Below are 19067 nucleotides of genomic sequence, written 5' to 3'. Positions count from 1 at the left end.
TCTGTTGACTTACTACCTAGATCTTGTTGGAGATGAATGGAAGCAGTTGTATCTTCTTCCCTTGTTTATTTGGACAACTCTCAGCAATCCTGAGATTTCACAATGATACAAGTTCAATGGTTCTTGGTGGATTTTGACCTTGTGCAGCCAAACAAAGAGGGGAACATTACATCCAATGGATTGTAATATCTAGAGTGCACCCCTGAGCCCCATACCTCAGCGCTGAGCAGTCACACCACTCGCCCTTGCTTACCCAACACCAGCACTCACAGGTATCCTCTGCACACTGAGCCATGAGAAATTTATTGCTGTAAAAGTAACAGGAGAGGGCAGGATTAAAACCAGGTTCCTGGCACAGTAAGTACAGCAACATGAAGGATGAGGGTTCATGCTAGGTTCTCTTTTCCAGAACAGCAGTACATAGCCTAAATGTATGTTACTTGGTTAGGGTCTACGACATGAGGTGCGGAGGATTGACAGTGCATTTTGCAAATACCACTGTTTAAGCCACTTCTTATCTGATTGTGTGTTTGGAAAGGAGCACAGTACAGTCAATGGTCTTTACTGAGCAGATGAAAAGAATCTGAGACTAGCAGTGATGTTTTAGCTGTGAAGTGTCATGTATCAAATAGCCCTGGAGATGCTAGTTGCTTCACCAGTGGCTGTAAGCTTTTTGATGTGTTACTTCAGCACCTCACACAAGTAAGGACAATGATTCTTCCATATTTATGACTATATTACTGAGAACTTAATTTTATAACTAACAGTCTATTGGTCACTGGAAGGTTTTGTTTTGCATAAGAAAACTGGATTGCTCCTTTTATAACAGATAATGGGTTGTCTTCCAGGAAGGAACCAGTTCTTTTTCTTCTAACTTCTTTTCTCTGCAGGGTTTAGTAATTTTATGTTAATAATCCCTTGAGTAAATGTAAGCTGGCTGATGCATGAAATGTCTTGAGCATCATGTGACTGAGATGTTCTGTGGAGAGAGAGCTTTAGCTCTGAATCTTCTGTCACTTTTTTAAAGACACAGAAGTGAATATGTAATATAATAAAGTAATAGCTCAGTGCACACTCATGGGTTTGTTCATTAGTCAGAAATACAGAAATAGATCTCGAAAGACAATGTTTCCAGAAACATTTAACAGAACTGGAGATGAAAAAAGGATACAAAATAGAATCATAGTCACATAGCACAGAGAATGGCCCTTTACTGCAAGTATACACCGATGAGCCAAAACATTATGACCACTGCCAGGTGAAGTGAATAACATTGATTATCTTGTTGCAATGGCACCTGTCAAGGGGTGGGATATATTAGGCAGCAAGTGAACAGTCAGTTCTTGAAGTTGATGCATTGGATTCAGGAGAAATGGGCAGGAGTAAAGACCTGAGCGACTTTGACAAGCTCGCTTCCGGCCACATGAGGGGGGATGGAGTGGGTGAGGGGGGCTGGGAGGAGGGGAGGGGGGAGATATGGGGGTTTGCGGGGGGATGAAGTTGGTGAGTGGGTGAGGGAGGGGGGGTGAGGAGAGGGGGGGATAAGGGACGGTTGAGGGGGGATTGAGTGGGGGGGAGGAGAGGAGGGGGGTTCAGGGGGATGGAGTGGGTGAGAGGGGAGGAGGGGGGATAAGGGGGGTCGAGGGGGGATGGAGTTGGTGAGTGGGGGAGTGGAGGGGAAGGGGTGTGCGGGAGGGGACGGTGCTAGACCAATGCAGGAGGGGGTTGAGGGGGGATGGCGGGTGGGTGAGGGAGGGGGGTGTGAGGGGAGGAGCGTATAAAGGGGGTTGAGGAGGGATGGAGTGGGTGAGTGCGGGGAGTGGGGGAGGAGAGGGTGCTGGACTAATGCAGGAGAGGTTTGGGGCCAATTAGGGGGAGGGAGCTCCTGAGGCCACGAGCTGCCGCTAAATTTAATAGATGCACTCCCCCCCTCCTGCCGGGAGGATCGGCACCCGTCCCGGCGTGCCCCGCGCCTGACCTTCGTCCCGTGGTGCAGCACGGCGGCAGAGGGTCCAACAAGATGGCCGTCGCCGACGATTGCCGCCGTGCTGGAGGAGAGGCTTTGGGTCACTCTGGCTGCAGCGCTGGCGGCACGGGGTAGAGGTGATGGTTCCCTCTCCCCTTCCCTGTTCCCCCTCGCCTGCCCACGGCCCCGGGGGACACTGCCTGCCCGCCAACGGGCTTCGTCAGTTGGAGAGGGTTGCCAGGCCTGCAGGATCGTCAGTTGGGGGAGGGTTGCCTCAGGAGAGGCCCGCAGGAGAGATTTGGACCTAACGGGTCCACCTCAGTCTAGTACAAACTAAAGTTTTCCATTGCATCTTGGTACAGGTGAATTGATCATAGGGAACAAGGAGATGGCAGACCAATTGAACAAATACTTTGGTTCTGTCTTCACTAAGGAAGTCATAAACCGTCTGCCGGAAATAGCGGGGGACGGAGGGTCTAAAGAGATGGAGGAACTGAGGGAAATCCAGGTTAGTCGGGAAGTGGTGTTAGGTAAATTAAATGGATTAAAGGCAGATAAATCCCCAGGGCCAGATAGGCTGCATCCCAGAGTGCTTAAGGAAGTAGCCTCAGAAATAGTGGATGCATTAGTGATAATTTTTCAAAACTCTTTAGATTCTGGAGTAGTTCCTGAGGACTGGAGGGTAGCTAATGTAACCCCACTTTTTAAAAAGGGAGGGAGAGAGAAAACGGGGAATTATAGACCAGTTAGCCTAACATCGGTAGTGGGGAAAATGCTAGAGTCAGTTATTAAAGATGTGATAGCATTACATTTGGAAAGTGGTGAAATCATCGGACAAAGTCAGCATGGATTTACCAAAGGCAAATCATGTCTGACGAATCTTATAGAATTTTTCGAGGATGTAACTAGTAGAGTGGATAAGGGAGAACCAGTCGATGTGTTATATCTGGACTTTCAGAAGGCCTTCGACAAGGTCCAACATAGGCGATTGGTGTACAAACTTAAAGCACACGGTATTGAGGGTTCAGTGTTGAGGTGGATAGAAAATTGGTTGGCGGACAGGAAGCAAAGAGTAGGAATAAACGGGTCCTTTTCGGAATGGCAGGCAGTGACTAGTGGGGTAGCGCACGGCTCAGTGCTGGGACCCCAGTTATTTACAGTGTATATTAATGATTTGGACGAGGGAATTCAATGCAACATCTCTAAGTTTGCGGATGACACGAAGCTGGGTGGCAGTGTTAGCTGCGAGGAGGATGCTAGGAGGCTGCAGAGTGACTTGGATAGATTAGGCGAGTGGGCAAATGCATGGCAGATGCAATATAATGTGGATAAATGTGAGGTTATCCACTTTGGCGGCAAGAACAGGAAAGCAGAGTATTACCTGAATGGTGACCGATTGTGAGAAGGGAAGATGCAACGTGACCTGGGTGTCATGGTGCACCAGTCATTGAAAGCAAGCATGCAGGTGCAGCAGGCAGTGAAGAAAGCGAATGGTATGTTGGCATTCATTACAAGAGGATTTGAGTTTAGGAGCAGGGAGGTTCTGCTGCAGTTGTACAGGGCCTTGGTGAGACCGCACCTGGAGTACTGTGTGCAGTTTTGGTCTCCTAACCTGAGGAAAGACGTTCTTGCCTTAGAGGGAGTACAGAGAAGGTTCACCAGATTGATCCCTGGGATGGCGGGACTTACATATGAGGAAAGACTAGATAGACTGGGCTTGTACTCACTGGAATTTAGAAGACTGAGGGGGGATCTTATAGAAACATAAAACTCTTAAGGGGTTGGAGAGGCTAGATGCGGGAAGATTGTTCCCGATGTTGGGGGAGTCCAGAACCAGGGGTCACAGCTTAAGGATAAGGGGGGTGTTTTAGGACGGAGATGAGAAAACATTTCTTCACACAGAGAGTGGTGAGTCTGTGGAATTCTCTGCCACAGAAGGTAGTTGAGGCCAGTTCATTGGCTATATTTAAGAGGGAGTTAGATGTGGCTCTTTTTGCTAAAGGGATCAGGGGGTATGGAGAGAAGGCAGGTACAGGCTACTGAGCTGAATGATCAGCCATGATCATATTGAATGGCGGTGCAGGCTCGAAGGGCCGAATGGCCTACTCCTGCACCTATTTTCTATGTTTCTATGTTTCTAAATACCATGTGCTTGGTGGAGACAGAAGAGCAGATGAGGTGTCTTGAAGGGAATGGTCCCTTTGAAATGCTAAAAAGGAAGAGAAGAGGGCGATATGTATGGGGAAAGAAATCCTAAGGCTGGCTGAAATTGTGAAGGATGATCTGTTGTATATTGTGGCTGTTATGGTGAAAAGTAGGGACCAGGAGAATTAGCGGAGGAAGATTGTGGACATGATTACTGTTAGCCTCCTTTTCATCTGTAGAAACAAGGAACTACGGATGCTGGTTTACAAAAGTACTAAAATAACTCGTATTAGTCAGGCTCATAAGGGTCCTGACCCGATATGTTACCTTTTTTTAGTTTAGATACAGCGTGGAAACAGGCCCTTCAGCCCACCAAGACCACACCAATCAACGATTACCGGTACACGATTTCCATCCTACACTAGGGACAATTTATAGAAGCCAATTAACCTTCAAACCTGCAAGTCTTTGAAATATGGGAAGAAACCAGAGCACCTGGAGAAAACCCACGCGGTCACAGGGAGAACAAACAAACTCCGTACAAACAGCGTCCATAGTCAAGATCGAATCCGGGTCTATGGCGCTGTAAGGCAGCAACTATACTGCTGTGCCATTGAACCTATCCCTGTTCTCCAGAGATGCTGCCTGACCGGCTGAGTTACTCCATCATGTTGTGTTTCCTTTTCATCTGAAGGTGATTGTGATTGGAGATTTAAGGGAAAGTGACATTCTATAACAGATTACTATCAAAAAGAAGGTGTTGGATGTTATACAATCGAGGCATAGAGTCATATAGCTTGGAAACAGGCCCTTAGGCCCAACTTGCCCACGCCAACCAACATGCCCCAACTACACTCGTCCCACCTGCCTGCATTTGGCCCGTATCCCTCTAAACCTATGCAATGCATGTACCTGTCTAAATGTTTCTTAAACGTTGTGATAGTACCTGCCTCAATTACCTCCTCTGGCAGCTCGTTTCATACATGTACCACCCTTTGTAAAAAATAACCCCTCTGGTTCCTATTAAATGTTTTCCCCCTTGCCTTAAACCGATGTCCTCTGGTTCTTGTTTCCCCTACTCTGGGTAAAAGACTGTGCATTCACTCTAGCTATTCCTCTCATGATCTTGTACACCTCTATAAGATCACCCCTCTTCCTCCTGTTCTTAACCTCTCCCCATAGCTCATGCCTCTCAAGTCCTGGCAACATCCTCATAAATCTTTTCTGCACATTTATCAACATTTTTCCTATAACAGGATGACCAAAACAGAACACAATACACTACAATACAAATGTGGCCTCACCAATGTCTTGTACAACTGTAACATGACCTCCTAACTTCTATACTCAACACTCTGAGTAATGAAGATATGCTGAAAGCCTTCTTGACTACCCTATCTACTTGTGAGAGCACATTCACCGAACTATGTACCTGCACTCCTAGATTACTCTACTCTACAACACTCCCCAGAGCCCTGCCATTCACTGTGGCCTTGCCATTCACTGTGTGATAAAAAAGGATGAGGTATTGTATGACATCGTCATCAGACTCCCATGGGAGGCAAGGGAAGAAATGTCTGGGGCTCTGACAGTGATTTTTAAATCTCCAGTGGCCACCTGTGAGATACCAGACGATTGGAGGATAGCAAACTTTATCTGCTGTATCAGAGGTTGGGATAAGTCAGGCAAAATAGATAGTGAGTAGTGGTGGAAAGGTGGTATTCTGGGCTGGGGATCTGTGATCAGTGGTGTAGAGAGGATGTTTCCAATAGTGGGAGAGTCCAAGACGAGAGGTCATAGCCTCATAATTAAAGGACATTACTTTAGGAAGGCGATGAGGAGGAATTTATTTTTGTCAGAGGGTGGTGAATCTGTGGAATTCATTGCCACAGAAGGCTGTGGAAGCCAAGTCAATGGATAATTTTAAGGCAGAGATAGATAGGTTCTTGATCAGTCCGGGTGTCATGAGTTATGGGGAGAAGGCAGGAGAATAGGGTTAGGAGTGAAAGATAGATCAGTCATGATTGAATGGTGAAGTAGACGATGGGCCGAATCACCTAATTCTACTCCTATCACATGACCTTATGACCCTCTGGTCTTTAATGTTGGTCTAAAAAGCTTTGGGATTTTCTTTAATCTGATTTGCCAAAGCCTTTGTGGCCACGTTTGCCCGCTTAAGTTCTTTCCTCCTTGCTTTATATTCCTCAAAGGCCATGTCTGATTTCATCTTCTTAAACCTTGCCTTTTTCCTTTTTCTTTTTGTCCAAATATACAACCATGTTTGGTCAACGAGTTTCCCGTAGTTTTCCACCCTTATCCCTCCTCCTTATTGGATCATGCTAAGGCCGAACTTTGATCAACTGGACTTTAAACAACTATCTCCCACGTGTTGAATGTGGACTTATCCAATAACATCTGCTCCCTATATACCCTCCTGAGCTCCTTCCTAATGATGTTGTAATTTGCATTACACCAAGTTAGTACCTACCCGCAAACTCCGGACTTATCCCTATTCAAACAATCTGAAAACCTGTAGAATTATGATCCATATCCACAAGATGCTCTTCCACTGTAACATCAATCATTTTGGCTCATTTCCCAACACAACATAACATAACATAACATAACATAACATAACATAACATAACATAACATAACATAACATAACATAACAAGATCCAGTATGCTCCCTTCCCTGGTTGTATTATCCACATACAGTTTCAAGAAACTCTTCCCCCTTTAATCCCTTAGTGCCGAGAAGGGCCCAGTCAATATTAGGGAAGTTAAAGTCACCCACGAAGACAACACTGTTGCTGTGGCATCTTTCAATAATCTGTCCACATATCTGTTTCTCTATCACCCGCTTTCTATTTGGGAGCCTATAGTACAAACCCATTAGAGTGCTTATACCTTTCTTATTTTTGAGCTCTACCCATGTTGCCTCAGGGGATGAACCTTCCAGTATGTCCTCTTTGAATGCCACTGTGATAGTCTCCCCGATTAGTAGCATAACTCTGCTCTCTTTATCATATCTGAAGCGAAATTACTACATCCATATTCTTGCATGTTTACCTAAAGCTGAGACCAAATGACACCCACTGATCCATGCAGCTACTCTCGGCACTTGTTGTATGAGCTGCATTATTGGATCCTTACTCATGTATGCAGACAATGAATAGGGTAGATATTGCTGGCTGTATGCAGCAATTATGTAAAATATGAAGCAGCAAAAAATTATTGTACAGGCTGAAATGAAACACAGTGTGAGTTACCACTGCATTGTGTTCCTTTAATATTTGCAAATTTCCAGGGGAAAAAAACCCCCCAAAGTACTGGAGTAACTCTCCTGACTTTGAGAGTATATGTGCAACTCTGCCTTAGGAAAACTCTGAGCTTGCTTCAAAGTCGTTGGAATCCTGTTGATCTTTTTAAATTGCGAGCGAGTCCAGGTGAAATCTGGTCAGCTCCCAAGCCATTGAACGTGTGAACAGATTTTTAAGAACGGAATATTAAAACAACAGTTTTGGACTGCTTTTGTCATGATAGTTCATATTGTTGTTTTTGAGACCAGCAACACTGACTTGAAACAAGCAGTTAAAAAATAAGAAATGTCCAGCCCTTGGTACCTTACTTTTGGTGATAATGGCAGCTTAATTATAATTTGTGCAACTATGTGTTTAAAAATAAACCAATGTGCACAACAAGCTGTGCAGTTTTCACTTGTTCCCATAGCAACCTAAATGTGATGATGTGAAGCTGAAAATATGTTTAACTGTTGGAGATACATTGATATGGACAGAAATATGAGATTTAGTACTGTGTTGAATTGCAGATTAACAATTGGATGTGTAAATAAAATCTTTAATTCCACCTATCTCCAGAAATAACAGATATTTAGAAAAAGTGCGTTGAAATCAGATTTGGTAACACTTTTTTTTCTGTTCAAATCAAATATGTTTGATGCACAAATCATGAAAATTCAGTCAGTTCGCACATATTGCAATGTTTATAAAGTTCAACCAGCGTTTCTGTTTTTGCTGTTGGCTGGTGCATATCAGATATTTGGCTAGCAGTGTGTGCATAGAGTGAAATCATCACTGTGCACTGTGCACTGTGTCTGGCGCTTTGACAGCTAAACTTGGATTGCATTTTTTAGATTTAGTGAAATTTTTGCCTGTTCTGTGAACCATGGTTTCATAATGCAACATTCTGCTGCAGCTGTAGCTCTAAAGGTCTACTCATCCATTTGACATTTACTTCTACATTCTGCTGTAATGATCATTGGAGACAGACTAGTCACTCTGCAGAATGTCAGACTAATGTTTGGTTGAGTTGTGCTGTCATTTCTTCATCTATAGTTTATCATGATATGTGATTTTGTCATGGTTCAATAAGGCATGTGGCAGGAGTTGGAACTAGAAGAGGTGTAAGAGGCCCACGAGAGAGGAGGAACACCAACCCCCAAGAGTGTTGAAAGTGTCACAACAGGAGTCTACAGAAATGTTGACAGAGATTTTCAACCTATTGACAGAATTGTAGCCAGGCACAAGTGTTGAGACTGCCCTGCCAGTAAACGTCAAGGTCATTCTCACCCTAAATTCCAAAACATCTGGATTATTCCAGAGGTGGATAGGATGGTAATGAAGGCCTTAGGTACATTGACCTTCATCAATCAGGGTATTGAGTATAGGAATTGCGACGTTATATAACAGTTGTACAAGATGTTGATGAAGGAACATTTGGAGTATTGTGTTCAGTTTTGGTCACTGCTACAGGAAGGATGTCATTAAGCTGAAAAGAGTGCAGAGAAGATTGAAGAGAATGTTGTCAGGACTCGAGGGCCTGAGCTACCAGGAAAGATTGGGCAGGCTAGGACTTTATTCTTTCTATGACTCTCTGGGTTTCATCTAGTGTGCTCCAGTTTCCTCCCATATTCTAAAATAGGTTAATTGGCTACTATAAATGACTACTTAGCGTAGATAAATGTCAAAAATATCATAGGAGAGTTGATGAGCATGTGGGAGAAGATTGGTCAATGGAGATATGTGTGCAACAGCAGATAAGTGGCACTCTGCGAGGGCTACTGAAGTTTATTACAATCATATAGTGCACTTTTAAGAGTACACAGCTTCTCAGGGAACACCTTTCTAAGATATTTAACACATTCTTTATAGTTCTAGACTGCAGTAGATATGTCACCTCCCCAGTATTTACCAGCAACAAGTATGTGCCTCTCCACAGAGACATTGCAGTCAGCAGATGGAGCTCATTGAGGCTTGATGCTCACCTCGAGGAAGGCTGCCGAGAGTGCTCCACAATAACCATTGCCCGTGCAATGATTTTATCTGCTTGTTGCCAACTGTTGACAAGTGCCATTGCTAGGAGATATCAAAGAGCCAGTAACAATTATGTCATCAAGTACTTTGAATAACCAAACACCTTGAAACCAATTTTCACAAATGAACCGGGAAGTTAAAGCTGTTTTAAACGAACATTTGAAGATGTTCTGGATTGTGAAATTAAAATAGAAAGATACGATAGAAGCTGAAATATGATAAACTTAGTAAAAATTGTATGGAATGTAATCTGATCGTGTTGATTACACAGGAGATAATTGCAAAACAGTCAAATGTGGAGCGTCAGGGCATCAATGACAACTTTTATTTGCATCCATTCCCTGAGGTATTAGCAGGATTGCAAGTGAGCACTGGCAATTTGGTTGTATTATAAATTCATCATAATTTGATCAATTTTTATCTGCTCATATTATGTGGTGTTTTTCAATCAGAGACTGACCTTACTGATTAATAAAAGTAAATAATGCATTAGTAAGAGATAATAAAATCTCCACATGCAAGTTGAAGGTTAATATAAGTTCATATATTGAGCATTTATACCTCTTTGTTCAGGCCATGGTATTATATACATGTGGGCCTGTTTTCAGTTAATGCCTTCATTAACTGTGTGTGATTTTTGGCACAGTTTCAAATCCAAAATGGAAAGACTTCACATGTATATAATACCATGGCCTAGATAAAGAGGTGTAAATGCTCAATATATGAACTTAAAATAACCTTCAACCACCATGTGGAGATTTTATTGTCTCCCACTAACGCATTATTTACTCACAGTGTCCACGCTGACCAACGATCACCCATACACTCGTTCAATCCTACACACTAGGAACAATTTACAGAAGCCAAGTAGCGTACAAACCTGCATGTCTTTGGAATGTGGGAGGAAACCTGAGCACCTGGAGAAAACCCACATGGTCATAGGGGGAACGTACAAACTCCGTACAACCAGCACCCATAGTCAGGATCGAACCCGGGCCTTTGCAGCTGTGAGGCAGCAGCTCTACTGCTGCCCCACTGTGCCGCACCTACTTTCAGATTTCACATCCACTCCCTGCGCATTAGGGCCAATGTACAGAGGCCAATTAACCAACAAGCCCACACATCTTTGGGATGTGGGAGGAAACTGGTGCACCCCGAAGAAACTCAAGCAGTCACAGGGAGATCTCACAAGTAAAAACTCCACAAAGGTCAGGAGCGAACCTGGGTCTCAGGCACTGTGAGACTGCAGCTCAATCTGTGATAAGCCTTATGGAAAATGTCTAAAAAGAAAATAATGAAGGGAAGTGTGGGTCGCTCAGAGGATGAGTCAGGGGAAATGTGTCAAAGAGGTGCTGAGTGAATATTTTGTGTCTGTATTCACAGTGAAAGACACAGGAAGCATTTCAGATAAAGTCAGGAACTAGGAGGCTAATAATACAGGAATATATTGTAATTTAGATATAGCATGGAAACAAGCCCTTCAGCTCATCGAGTGATAGTACACTAGCACTATCCTACACACTAGAGACAATTTACAAATTACAGAAGTCAATCAATCTACATACCTGTACATCTTTGGAGTGTGGGAGGAAATCAGAGCACCTGGAGAAAACCCATGCGGTCACAGGAAGAACTTACAAATTCTGCACAGAGAGCACCAGTAGTCACGATCAAACCTGGGTCTCTGGCACTATATGGTAGCAACTCTACCGCTGCATCACCGTGCCGCAGTAGAAAATACTAAATAAATTAATTATACATACGTTACACATAAATTACTCAGACATTCTACAAAGAAAAAGACTGTACAAAAAACAAGGCATTCATGGAAAACACAATTAGAAAATAAGTCTATGGTGCTAGAGGTGGTCTGTAAGGCTCATTGTCAAGTCGGATTGGAGTTGTGCAGGTTAGTTTAAGAACTTGATGGTTGTAGGAAAGTAGTTGTGTAGTTTAGTTTAGAGATACAGCACAGAAACAGGCCGTTTGTCGACCATTGATCACCCGTACACTAGTTCTATGTTGTCCCAGTTTCACATCCTATACACTCGGAGCAATTTACAGAAGCCAAATAAACTACAAACCTGCATGTATTTGGAATGTGGGAGGAAACCAGAGCACGCAGAGGAAACCCATGCGGTCACAGGGAGATTGTACAAACTCCACACAGACAGCACCCGAGATCAGGTTTGAACCTGGGTCTCTGGCTGTGAGGCAGGAGCTCTACCTCTGTGCAAATATGGCTGTTCCTAAACCTGGTGGTGTGGGACTTCAGGCATCTGCATATCCTACCCAACTGTAGCAGTGTAAAGAGGACACAGCCCAGATGGTGGGGATCCTTGATGATAGATTTCAACTTCTTGAGGCATCGCCTCTTGTAGATATTTTCGATGGTGGGGAGTTTGTTAATCTTCAAAGCTTTGGAGAAAAGAGAATCATTCTACCTAACTTTCTAAATGATCATTTACTACACTTTTAAGGCATTGTTATCCTTTTTGAGACAAGGAGAGCATAAAATGTGTGGCCTCACCAAAGTTCCATGTAATTGCAACAGATCTTCCTTATATTCCAACCCTTTGCAGGGGTACAAAACAGAAACATGCTGTTCATTCCTTCAGAACCCTAAAATGCAGATCATTGTTCAGGAATGTAATTGAAATGATGAAGAGAAAGTATTACAGAAATTAACAGTACAAAAAAATCTACATATTCACTAGTAATTTTTTTTTTAAACTGCAGATGTTGGAAATCATTTTTTAAATATTATTGTTTGATTCTTTAAATGCCAAAATTCAATTGTCGGCTATACCTCAGTAACCAACTCAGGGGGAAGGAGGCCAGGAAGATTATTCCTTTGCACGAGATAATGATAGATAATTGATGCCATCTTCTTGAGGGGATACTTAGTTTTGATGGTGGGGAGGGCTGTGCCCCTTGTGGCCTGGTCTGAGGTCACCACTCTCTGTACCATCTTGCATTGCTGTACGTTAGAATTGCATCTATTGAAGTTTGTTAGAGTATTTGGTGACATGCCGAATGTCTTTAAACTTCTAAGAAAGGAGAGCCACTGGCACACTTTCTTCGTGATCACAAATATGGGCTGGGCTCAGAACAGATCATCCGAGATGTTCATGTTCAGGAATTTGAAGCTGCTATTTGAAACTGCGTTACATTTATGTGCTAAAAGGAATAGCGGTGCTTTTAGTAAAAGTGATTTATAACTATCATTGGGAATGCTTTACTTTAAAGTTTTACATTAGTTATCAATTGATATTTCCCTCAAGTGCAATCTTTGATTGATGTACGCTCTGGTAATGTGATTGCACTGAATAGTGTGATAACAATCACTTTTTATGATTGTCAGAATACATAGGAGAGATATTAGAATACAATAGGAGAGATATTAAAAGTGGGCTATGGCACAAGAGCGGAAGGGTGCAAAAGAGATTCACCAGGATTTTTGGCTTGTGCGCTTGAGGTATAGGGAGAGGTTGGATAGACTGGGACTTTTTTCTTGATAACGTAGGAGGCTGGGACATTATTGAGGTGTGCAAAATCATGAGGAGCATGGATAAGGTGAACTCAGTTTTTTTCCCCCAGAGTAGAAGATTCAAAAATTAGAGGCCATAGGATTAATGTAAGAAGAGAGTGATTTCAGAGAGTGGGAAGAGATGCAAGATGGACCTCAGGAACAACTTTTTCAGTAAGAGAATAGTCCGAAGATGGAATGAACTGCCAGAGGAAGCTATAGCAGTGGATACCATATGGACTTTTAGAAGACCTTTGGACAATTTAAAAGGGACAAATGCAGACAAACGCAGCCTAATATGCCAACTTGGTCGGCATGGACAAGGCTGTTCAAAGGGCATGTTTCCGTTCTGTACTCCTACCTTCAAGAAATGAAGGAAAGTTGCTTGAAAAATACTGTTTGGATTTTATGTATTTTACTTTTAGTTTGCTAGCCATAGTTTCTTTTTCACTGACTGAAAATCTGCTTCTCTCATTGCACTACAGCATCTGGAGATGACAACGAAGAGAAAACTTATTGGCCGCCTGGTGCCCTGCCGATGTTTCCGGGGTGAAGAAGAAGTCATCTCAGTACTGGATTATTCCCATTGCAGCCTTCAACAAGTACCAAAGGAGATATTCAATTTTGAGCGATCTTTGGAAGAACTTTACTTGGATGCAAATCAGATAGAAGAGCTCCCAAAAGTATGGGGAAAAAAAGCATATGGTGTTCTATAAATGTTATTCGACAATTTAAAGCTTCTTTTCAAAAGGAAAATTAACAGGGCAGCTAGTTATTGTTCGTATAAACCAACTTCTATGCATACCTGCCTCTGTTTTAATGTAAGTCATATGGAGAATCCAGACTGAATTTCAGAAGTACATTAGACAGGCAGAAAGGACCTGATTGTATTTATACAGCACAGAAACAGGCCCTTCGGCCCAATTTGCACATACTGTGCAAGTTCCATTTGCATGTATCCCTCTTGTATTGAGGGATCCGTCCAAATGTCTTTTGAATGTTATTATTGTCCTGTCCTCAATTATTTCCTATGGCAGTTCATTCCATTTAACCATCACCCTCTGTGTAAAAATGTTGCCTCTCAGGTTCCTTTCACCTCTAACCATAAGCCTATGCCCTCTAAATCACAATTCCCCTACAGCCTGTGCCCCCTAGTTCATGATTCCCCTGCCCTGGGGAAAACTTGCCTCTCAGGTTTCTATTAAATCTTTCCTCTTTTACCTTAAACCTATGCCCTCTAGTTCCTGATTCCCAACCTCTCAACATCCAACTTAATCACTCTCTGGTAAATTGAAATCGTTTCCAAAGGTCAGCAAATGGTTTGCTGCTGATTCCGTATTCTGACCGATAAAACAAAGTGAAAAAAATGTAGAGCAGTGTCATAAAGGAAAGAGAGATAGAGAGATAAAGGAGTTTAAGGAGGGAATTATAAAATAAATACCCTAAACAGTACAATACCCTAAACAGTACGAGGCAGATGGGATCATAGAAATCTATGACATAGATGATGTAAAAGAGGAAAAACAAATGTTAGATGTTCATAGAACGATGGAAGGATCTCCATGATGATAGCGAGCCTGGTACTGGTTGAATGGCCAATGTACCCTCTTGGACCCTGCAGGGGAGCCGTTTCTTTACGGATATCCTCGTGCTCAGCTGGTGCAGGGGACAGTTGCTGCTGTTATCCGATGCAGCCTCGGTTGGCTCATTTACTGAAGTAGCTGTCTCAACAACAGGAGCCAATTCAGTAGCCTCTTCCAGTCTTTTGTTGGTTCGACGCCATACGTGGTCCAAATCAACATCTCTCCCGTCTGTCAGCTTTAGTTATACCACTTGACTAGTACAATGCCAGACCACGGCCGGTTGCCACAAGGAATATGCTTGTTTTAAGCATTGTTTATAATAGTTGACACCTTTTAAGAAATGTTAAAACCCATCTGGACATTGGTGCTTGCTCAGCAAATACTAGCAGTAATTTACCGGAGAGATGAGTTGATCAATGGGGTGCTGTTGCTCAAAGGTGTGGCTCAGAAAGGAGAAATGGGAAGGGCAGCAAGAATATAGCAACAATCCCAAGGGTGACCTGCCATAAATCTGGAGCAGGGTGATCACACCCTCTGCCCATGACTCATTGTTTGCCCCACAGTCAGGGAGAAATCTCAAAACTGCATTTACCAGTTCACAAAAGCTTTGATCTGTTCCAAAAGTAGATAGGTAGATAGATAGAAATTAACACGAAAGAATGATATTCTGGGGTGTACTTCGAATTTCACATTGTTTGCTACTTGCAGCATTATGTAAATTAATGTGAATTAATATGGCAAGTTGTAAGTCACTAGCTTTCGACACATTTTCTGTCAATAGGTAATTAATACTCGTAGAACACCAGGAATATCATCAATTGTATAAAATATTATGTGAAATTTTCTCAGCATTCGGATGGATTATCCACTCCAATTTCCAAAGAACAAAACTTCCACAGGGAATTCGGTCGTTTACACTATTTGATTAAAAAGGACATAATTTTTTGGACTAATTTGTTGGCCAGACGTTTTAATGCTTTGGAAGAATAAGATTACAATAGCTGAAAGGCATTGTTCATTCAAAGATGTTTTCATCTTATGAAATGTTCCTGAATTTGAAGTCACTTACTCTCTCTTAGCCAGCATCGTTAACATCTAGCTATTGATAATTTGTATGTTTCCATTGTTGAATTATATGGTGTGCAATATGACAATGTCTGTGTCGCTTAACAAATCTAAATTGATTATTTTATAATGTACTTCAAAATGACATACCTAAAGTAGATTGTCTACTGTGACATTTTAGGTAAAGTATGAAATAATATAATCCGACTTTGTTGAATACAGGGAATGTAGCTCTTCCCTTATTTTTGTGCTCATTGCAATTTAAACAAGAAGTGACATAATAATGTAAAACAATTAATAATATCACTGGCAAAGGAACATCAAGCAGCCTGCTTTCAGACTTTATTTCTGTGCTGAAAATATTGTTCATTGGTTGTGAATGTGAATGCTTTTTAAGGAAAAAGAAAGCACAATTCTTTGATCAAACTTCATCACAAATATAATCCATAGGGAAATAAAATTATAGATATGAAGCATGCTTCAATTTTATTTTAATGTTGCTACAGGCGCTAAACTAGTATCCATGGCGATTACTAATAATGGAATTATACTTTAAAGTGCAGAGAATGAGAAACATTTTATATAATTTGTTTCTCAATGTTACAGCAATTGTTCAACTGCCAAGCCCTCCGCAAACTGAGTATTCCAGACAATGATCTTTCTAATCTGCCCACCAACATTGCCAGCTTGGTGAATCTACGAGAATTAGACATCAGCAAAAATGGTAAGAATAAAACATCTATTTTCACACTGTTTTACTTTTAGCGTGCCACATCTGTAATGGTCACCTTTTCTGAAGGCTTCAGTTCATGATAATTTGCCTGTCAAATGCTAGTTATATTCCTTTATGTCACCTATGTGTTCATTTAAATTCAATGTCAGCCTATCAACAACCTATTCTGAGTGATTAACCACAGAACTTTAACAGCTTTAGTTTTGACATTTGATAATAGTAAGGGATTGAGATTATTGTTTTTTTTAAGAACCATGGGATTGGAATTGTTGGGTTTTTAAGCCCAAGGAATTAACCTGGGAATTCCTTTGTTTATGGAGTGAAGAGTAGATCTGCCCATTAAATATTCTGAGTTGATATGAAGTGATGATTTGGCTACCCCTAGAAAATTGCAAAGCAATGTAGAAAATGCAGAATCTCATATCCTTCCATAAATATATTCCTTTATGCATGAATATTTAGAGGCTCAATTTGGAAGGAAAACCAACAAATACAGTGGAAGTGTCATATTCCATTCCTATCATGCAGAATTGCTCTGTTCATTTATGATGATTTTTATCTGAAACCCTCTGCCTAATACTCTATCCACTTACCCTCAAATTATTTCCCATCTTTGAGCATATAGAGTTATAGAGTCGTACAGCATGGACACTGGCTCTTTTGCTCCACATCCATGCAAGCCAAAATGTCCCATCCAAGCTAGTCCCAGTTGGTCATAACTTTCAAAACTTTCCCTATCCATATACTTGTTCCAATATCTTATAAATGTAATTGCGGCTGGCTAAAATGCTTTGTCTGGCATTTAATTCCATATATACACCACCCTCTGTGAAAAAAGTTCTTATTAAGTCTTTCCCCTCTCATCTGAAATACCCTGTTCATTTTTTTCTGGAAGGGAGGAGTTAAGGGAAGATTTTTATGTAATTTTCATCTTCATGTTACATAGTTGTGAACAAGCAGAGCAAGGTTTGTTAAATACTTTTATGGTAATATATTTTTTAGGATGCAGAAATGACAACTATTGTCTGATGTTGCCGATAAAAGAAATATGAACTTTTAAACAAATCACTTTTAGCGGGGAATATTTTCCTTTTAGTCTGTTGCTTCACTGGCCTGAAAATAAGATTATGCTATGCCTTTTCTGCGCATATGTTAATCATTAAACTATGGCAGATTGAGCCATGCATTCCATATTGGAAGTGCAAGCTTTCATGAAGATATTGGAAGGGGAGGGGGAGGGGGGGTGAGGAGGAGAGTGAATTATACCAAGTGTGAACAAGTTGATTTTTCTGCCATAATATCATATCATATATCATAGATTGAAGTATAGTGTAAAGCATTACATTAATGATTGTGTTGATCCATATTTTAGGACTGTTGTAGAGTTTTCAGCCAGGATTATTGTTCAGCTAGCACTGGAAGAGAACTAGCATTGAGGTATAATTCGTACCTCTTAAACCTTACATACACTTCCTTTTGCTTTTTGTCCACATATTTTGATAATCCTTTTTAATGATCCAAGTTTCCCTTACTTTAACATCCTTATCCCTCCTTGCAACTGGAACATGCCAGTCCTGAACTGTGATCAACTGGCCCTTCAGCAAATCCCAAATGTCGTATATGGACTTGCCCAATAACAACTGCTCCCAGTGTACCCTTCTGAGATACTGCCTGATAACATTGTAATTTGTCTTCCTCCAATTTAGTACCTTTCTGCAAGGTTTAGCCTTCTCATTATTCCAAGCTATCTTAAAATGTATACAGTTGTGATGATCTGGTGCTCCTTGTCCTGCCCGCACCTCTTTTATAGCTTTCTCCAACCAGTATGAGGAACAGTCTTGACTGAAACATCACCTATCCATGTCCTCCAGAGATGCTGCCTGACTCATTGAGTTACTCCAGCACTTTGTATTTTATGCAGTATTCCATAATCAAAGGAACAAATCAGTGTTCTACAGTACTGCCACGTCCAGTCCATTAAAAAGTTAAAAATTAAAAAGAGGACCTGAGCCTTTAAAGCCCAGCATTCAAGGCCGATATTGCTGCATGTCCCTCAAGACAGATAAGTAAGCCCAAATGCCATGAATTGATTAATACATTCTCTCCATTATTGGGTCAAAAAAGGAGATGATTGCTGGTGTTCAATTCCATTTGCAACTTCTCATATTATAGAATGATTGTTCATGCACTGCCTTCAGTAATGGGCTGAAAATTGCCATGCAACAATGATACCACGCAAGAGCTGAGCATTAACCATGTCAAGAAAGAAAGAATCTTGCAACATTCTCTTGACCTTCAACGATATTTCCATGATGGAGTCTTCAAATGTCAGTATCTACATGTGGGTGGGTGTTCAGAAACTTAACTGGACCATTGGCGTTACCATAATTTAATCCCCCCCCCCCCCCCCCCCCCCAACCCCCATTCAATAATCTGGGAGTTACTGTAGACCAGAAATTGAACTGGAGTAGCCATCGACACAATTGGTAACAAGAACAGATCAGAGGCTAGGAAGCCTGCAGCAAGTCACTCCTCATAAAAAGGAACTGCAGATGTTAGTTTATTCCAAAGATAAACACAAAATACTGGAGTAACTCAGCGGGTCAGGCAGCATCTGTGGAGAAAATGGATAGGTGATGGTTCGGGCTAGATGAGGCAATCAAATGTCGGTTCAGTCTGTAAAACCCATACCTCTTGAATTAATTAATAC

General features: G+C 41.7%; 1 protein-coding gene across 15 annotated transcripts in view; it reads left to right on the top strand.

Moving 5' to 3' along the window:
* The window catches only part of lrrc7 (leucine rich repeat containing 7), a 266336-nt gene that overhangs the window by 146247 nt on the left and 101022 nt on the right, over positions 1-19067 (top strand). For all 15 annotated transcript variants that reach the window (XM_078407364.1, XM_078407363.1, XM_078407368.1 and 12 more), the window contains 2 exons: positions 13462-13659; positions 16231-16348. In XM_078407364.1, coding sequence (XP_078263490.1) covers positions 13471-13659; positions 16231-16348 — 307 coding nt within the window. In that variant the 5' untranslated portion in view covers positions 13462-13470. The remainder of the gene's footprint in view (positions 1-13461; positions 13660-16230; positions 16349-19067) is intronic.

The sequence above is a fragment of the Rhinoraja longicauda genome, chromosome 11, assembly GCF_053455715.1.
Source record: "Rhinoraja longicauda isolate Sanriku21f chromosome 11, sRhiLon1.1, whole genome shotgun sequence".
Taxonomy (NCBI): Eukaryota; Metazoa; Chordata; class Chondrichthyes; order Rajiformes; family Arhynchobatidae; genus Rhinoraja; species Rhinoraja longicauda.
The sequence above is the reverse complement of the archived record's forward strand: the minus strand, read 5'-3'. Positions and strand labels throughout refer to the sequence as shown.